Source organism: Poecilia reticulata, chromosome 6, assembly GCF_904066995.2.
Source record: "Poecilia reticulata chromosome 6, P_reticulata-male-v2, whole genome shotgun sequence".
In the NCBI taxonomy this organism is placed as follows: domain Eukaryota; kingdom Metazoa; phylum Chordata; class Actinopteri; order Cyprinodontiformes; family Poeciliidae; genus Poecilia; species Poecilia reticulata.
Genome location: NC_088835.1, coordinates 27,938,183 through 27,944,203, shown reverse-complemented (window position 1 = coordinate 27,944,203; position 6,021 = coordinate 27,938,183). Strand labels below are relative to the sequence as shown.

At 39.7% G+C, this 6,021-nt stretch overlaps 1 protein-coding gene across 1 annotated transcript; it reads right to left on the bottom strand.

Moving 5' to 3' along the window:
• Positions 1–368: 368 nt before the first annotated feature.
• On the bottom strand, positions 369–6,021 carry irx5b (iroquois homeobox 5b). The gene is made up of 3 exons (XM_008412638.3): positions 5,592–6,021; positions 4,324–4,729; positions 369–1,040 (listed from the first exon to the last, which is right to left on the bottom strand). The coding sequence occupies exons 1-3, from the start codon at positions 5,790–5,792 to the stop codon at positions 502–504; spliced, it is 1,146 nt and encodes a 381-aa protein (XP_008410860.1). The 5' UTR covers positions 5,793–6,021; the 3' UTR covers positions 369–501.

Sequence of the window (6,021 nt, the reverse complement as noted above, 5' to 3'; positions counted from 1 at the left end):
CAAGTAATATTCAGCAAGCTAAAAGAGATTATTTTAAGTAAATAATGCTTTAATATTGATTAAAAAGTTCTAGTTCCACTGGCAGATTATTCAACTTATAACATGGGAAAATATCTTGTTACAAGTAGAATAATCTGCAAGAGGAGCTAGAACTTTTTCAGCAATATTAAGGAATTATTAACTTTAAAAACTTCAATATTTTGCTGAAAAGCTATTTGTAAGTTAGTTTTGTCTTATTTTAAGTGCGCTGGTTTCTATTTGCACTATAAACCAGATCAAAAAATATTTGATGTGGTTTTGTGTTTTTCTGTTTTTGCAGTGCGGCCGGAGGAACCTTCTGCCAACAAACGCAGGCGCTCACTTTCATCTTAATAAAACTATTTTTTAATCAATGACATATCATGTTGGGTGCAGAAACGCACTACAAAGATTACATCTGATCAACATAGAAAAGCTGTAGAACTGTCTCGGGGTCAAAGTTCAGCAGGATTCTCTGAGCAGCTACACGTTCGTCATGCCTCTCTTTAGCTCCTGCAGCTCTGTCTGGCTCTGTCTGCGCAGTCGGCAGTCCCTGGCTGCGGCATCGGCCCGCTGCAGCATCTTCTGCTGTAATCCGTTAATGTGTGAGCAGGGGCCTCCCTGCAGGGGCCCCAGCGGCCTGAAGCTGGAGTATCCAGGGATGAACGGGGAGGCGTAGTACAGGTGCCTCGGCAGGGCGGGGCCGTGGCTCAGAGAGCTCCGCCCCCTGCTCTGCGGCGAGTCGCTACTTCCTGTGTTTTTGTCCACAGACGTTGCGATTTCAGCCAGGGACCACAGTTTGGGCTTCGGGGCCGGGTTCGGCCCCTGGGTGGCGCCGCAAGAATCCAAGGAGCTCGGTGATGACGTACGCTCGGATCCAGAGGCTCTGAGGGCCTCCAGGGGCCCGGTGTGAGGAGCGGCCGCAACATGGGGCAACCTCTGGTCCAAAGGGGCCCGGTCGGTGCCAGGGTCCTCCCGGAATGCCAACCGGCTGGAATCTGAGGCGGAGGGGTGATGGATGCCTGTGGAGAGAAGAGAAGTGGATTAGAACAAGAGAACAAGAAAAAATAAAACAAACAAAACAGAATCAATGAGAAACAGAAAAATCTGGGTCTGAACCAGAACCAGGGAGAGAAACAATTAATCGACTTATTAACAAATGCTGTATGGATATCTTACAGGAGACTTTAGATAGTAAACATCTTAACAATGCATTAATTTAATAGATATAATTTGCAAAGAGCAGAAATTCTGACATGAGACGTGTAAATATGTATAAAATGTGACATATTTGGATGAGACAATTATGCCTATGATTGAATAAGTTTGCCTTTTTTGTTACTTTTTTTCTGTGATATTTTACTTTCTCTAAGTATATAATGATTTAATTTCATTTCAAAGTTAGTTCCAATGAATGAACTAATAACGTCCGCTTAGGCCTTCTTTTAGTGTCGTAGTTTGGCCGCCGTCCTGCAGAGGGCGCCGCTGGTTATTAAGCGGAGCCGTTGATACAGAAACAAAAATGGCGGCGGTTTCTCAGAACGGGAAAGAGAAACGATACAAACAAGAGTCCGGTTTGTTATGGAAAATGCAACTTATGAGGTTCTGCTAACACCCGACAAACTCCTTAAGTTTTACTTTAGTATCGCTCTTTCAGCCGAGCTGCATGACGATGCAAACCAAAAATTATTGATGTGCTACAAAGGCGATGATGTGATGGGGGAAAAAAAGCGAAAACCGAAAATGTGATTGATAATGAAAAAGAAACCATGATGTCAGTAAGCACTTCTGAGTTAAAGCACTTCACAGAGTTTTAGCTTTCTTTTGAGAGCAACCACAAATCGTACTTTGAATATCTCTCTCTTCTTTCAGGATTGATTGTCTTCTTTTATTTTTTTTAAATCAGCAACCTAAGAGGTTCCTGTTTTGTTTATAAATATGTCTCAGTGTAATAATTTGAGAAAACCACAATTATCTACTTATTCAATCAGTATTTAAGACAGCTGACAAAAAAGCTCAAATTTAATGTTGTTTTCTTTTTAATTCAGCATATTATGAAAACGTAGTCCTTAAGACTGATGTGAGAAAACTCAAGTTTTTTAAGAAAATGGCAACTTATCAGTCATGATCAGATTAATCAACTTCAGATAAACTCAATCAATAACTTGCATCCTGATCAGAACAGAACAGTCCAAGCTGTAACAAAACAAACTGGGCCCAAACTGACAAGTTTGTACAGTAACTAATTAGAGCAGGTCCGCACTAAGCAAAGTGGGTCAGTCGGTATCGGTGATACCAATACCGATATGATTCTTTTTTATTGACAAATCATCAAACTTATGATCTTCAGATGATTTTGTGGTTTTTCCTTTGAATTATTTTGTTAGAACTTGAATGAAGTTTACATGTATCTACAAAATATTTCAATAACATATTAATATGATACACAAAATAATAGGACAGAACAATTTTGTGTGGGATTTTTCAGAACTAAAGTGCAAAAAATTATTTTTTTATTTGAGAGCATATCAAAACAACTTTTTTGAGAAACTGCAGTACAAACGTTAGGATAAATTAAATAGAAATTCAATATGACATATTTTGAAGCTGAAGTATTAATCTCGCCACGCCAATTATCGATTCGATACTGATATGGTATCAATATTCTGGATTGATCTGCTCACCTCTAAGGAATAGAATAAAATGGTCCAGAACAATAAATGGGGATATTTTTTACTAATTTTAATACAGACCTAGACAAAAAAAACTAAATAAATCGGAAAACAGAATCCCGGTTGTCTGTTGGTCAGAACCAATCAATCTGTACACTTTTGAAAATTCTGAATATTTTTTTACTTTTGTAGATAAAGAAATTAATCAGAAATTTCTGCAGCAGAAAATTAAAAACCAACAAATAACACAAGATGAACTCAGGAAGTTAAAATCAGAAATTGTGATGATCAGATTTTTGGTTCCAGTCACGTTTAAATGACAGGAAAATCAGATTCTCCTCCAGGATTCAGTCTGATTGAAAATTAAACCTCAGAGCAGATTCACCTCATCTATTTATCTGAACCTGCAGGATTTTCTATGAACAGAGCAGATCGGAAAAATATGGGAATAAGAGATTATCTGTTAATTATCCTAATGTCAAAGTTTCTTTTGGCAGACTGAATAAAAAATCCTCTTAAAATATTAAAAATGATCAAGCTGTCAGATTTTAAAGACAAAAATGATTTAAACTCAGACAAATCTGATTATTTTAGTTTTTTTCTATTTATCTACACATTTTTTCCAGATTTTCTGGAAAATGCAGCACCTAATCTGTAGAAAATCAGATTTTTATACTGTTGGATATTTTGAGGAAATAAAAGCTTCAGATGAAATAAACGGTTCCTTCTCGTCGTCTCTGGGAATCTGCATCTGTTTTTGCATATGCAGCCTCCAGCTCCATCCTCTGCTTTCTCTCTTCCAGGTCTGAAAATCCTCCACCGTCCAATTCATCTTCATCTGTGCTTCGGTATCAATTTATTTAGTTATCGATTAAGCAATTATTCTGGCAATTAATCGCATACAAATAACTGCCACGTTCTGTATATTTTTTTATCTAAGCCTTTTTATGCAATTTTAGAAATACATTAAAAGATGCAAGTAAATAATACCCTTTTTAAATAAGGGGAAAAAAACAAAATTTTATTGCTTAAAGTCCAATAACATTGCTTCAGTGGATGCCAGATCTTTTGCATCAAAAGATGCATCTACAGCTAAAAATTAACTTCTTGTGGAAAAACTCATCACTTTTATCTGACTTAACATCAGTGTAGGATTAATCTGCTGACTATTTTTTAAATTAAAATAATTATATGGCAAAAGAAGCTTATTTGATTTATTTTTACCTCATTTAAACCACGTGAACTATGATACTTGAGGAGTTTTGGGTATTTACAAACAAGTTTTTTCTTATCTTAAAACAATGCATGTATTTTTGTACAGTTTTGGCTTAATTTCTGCTCTGAGTGTGTTCTTCTTTCAGCAAACGGCCTTTTATTGGAGTCTTTGTACTCCAGTTAATGATTAATCATTACTGAATTAGTTGACGATTATTTCACTAATCAATTAATCACGATTAATCAATTATTTTAGATAACTCTTTGAAGAGTTTTGAATGCATAAGAGTGGCAGCATTTATTTCTCTTTGGGATCAATAAAATATTTCTGAATTTGAATTTAAAACAGAAGTGATCAGTTAATTGATGATTGAGCAATCGATTAATCGGTGCAGCTGACCCTCCTGTAACCACTCACCGCTGTCGCTCCGCAGCTCCGTCTCCTCCTCGGTCAGCTTCAGTGGCTCGTCGTCTTCCTCGGTGCGCTCCAGGTCGATGGCGTCCTCCTCCTCCTCGTCCTCGCTCCGGTTCCGTGGCGTCCACGTCATCTTGTTCTCCTTCTTCAGCCGCCGCCGAGCGTTGGCGAACCAGGTGGAGACCTGCGTCAGCGTCATCTTGGTGATGATGGCCAGCATGATCTTCTCCCCCTTGGTGGGGTACGGGTTCTTTCGATGCTCGTTCAGCCAGGCCTTGAGCGTGGCCGTGGCGTCCCGCGTGGCGTTCTTCCTGTAGGTCGGGTCTCCGTACGGGTAGGCCCCCAGGGGCCCGAAGGCATGGTAGTCCAAGGATCCGGAGACGCCGGAGGATGGATCGTAGCCCGGGTTCTGCAACATTAAAATCTTACTTTAGTCTGGGGAGACGCTGAAGCAGATTCCTAATCTGGATGGGATTATTTTAGTGAGGAAAACAGAAGTAATTTAATCTGATTTGTGCCCAAGGCAGTGAAGATGCAGAAACAACCTAGAAGTGACCACAATATTATTGTCAATTTAAACAAACAAACAAACAAACAAACAAAAAAAAAGAAATATGGTTGCTGAGTCAAACAAAAACAATTAAAGGTAAAAATACAATGTGTGAGGAGCGATTAAAGATTACAGACTGGAATTATGGCTGGACATTCAAATTTATATAACTTCACCTTCCTAAAGTCAGGTTTTGCCAAATGTTATTTTCTTTTTGCCTAAAACATAAGAGGTGGTGATTTTTTTTTTAGCTTGGACCATTATTTTATAAAGGCAATGATAATGTATGGCTTTTATCTATGTCTGCTATAGTTTACAGTAATTTTTACAAGTTGAGCAATTTGGTACTGTGTTTTCTTGTCTGACATAATGATATCTATCTATCTATCTATCTATCTATCTATCTATCTATCTATCTATCTATCTATCTATCTATCTATCTATCTATCTATCTATCTATCTATCTATCTATCTATCTATCTATCTATCTATCTATCTATCGCTTTGATTAATCGAAATAGTTGATATAAAAGTTAGAGTAAATATTCCCGAGAAAGATTTATCTTTTACATTTCTTACTTAAAATCTTCAAAACATTCTCTAAAGTCAGTTTTTACGCACACATTTATAATTTTCCGCTCCTCTCAGACTTTTCTTTCACTTTCTGTCCCGCACCTGAACGCAGAAAGCAGAACCCCCGCAGCTCGGACCCGACACTCACCATGAAGGAGCTGATGGTGGCGGCGGCCCGCGGCTCTCCTCCGTACGGCGAGTGGGAGCTGAATCCGGGGGAGGAGGTCGCGGATGAGGAGTACGGAGCAAAGGCTGAGCCCTCGGTCCTCTGACCCAGGATGATCCCGGAGCTGAAGGGCAGAGCCAGGGACACGGAGGGCTGGAAGAGGAACCCCTGAGGATAGGCCATGACGGAGCCGGACACTTTTACGCACAAACGAGCTCACATCGGAGAGTTTCCCCACTCAGAAGGAGGAGAGCGCGGACAGGAGCATCCAGGAGCATCGCAGGTGCGTTCAGGTGCAGGCTGAGTTTCTGCAACCGCTTCTCCACTCCGGCTGCCGCGGAACCCACGGACACACTGAAGACACGCAGAGGGAGGAGAGGCTGAGCTCCTCCTCCTCCTCAGACACGCACCT

Coding starts and splice junctions, on each gene's coding strand:
- irx5b (XM_008412638.3), bottom strand. CDS start 5,792: ATGGCCTATCCTCAGGGGTTCCTCTTCCAGCCCTCCGTGTCCCTGGCT. Junction 4,730..5,591: donor CCACCATCAGCTCCTTCATG/GTGAGTGTCGGG, acceptor TTAATGTTGCAG/AACCCGGGCTACGATCCATC. Junction 1,041..4,323: donor GGAGCTGCGGAGCGACAGCG/GTGAGTGGTTAC, acceptor TTCTCTCCACAG/GCATCCATCACCCCTCCGCC.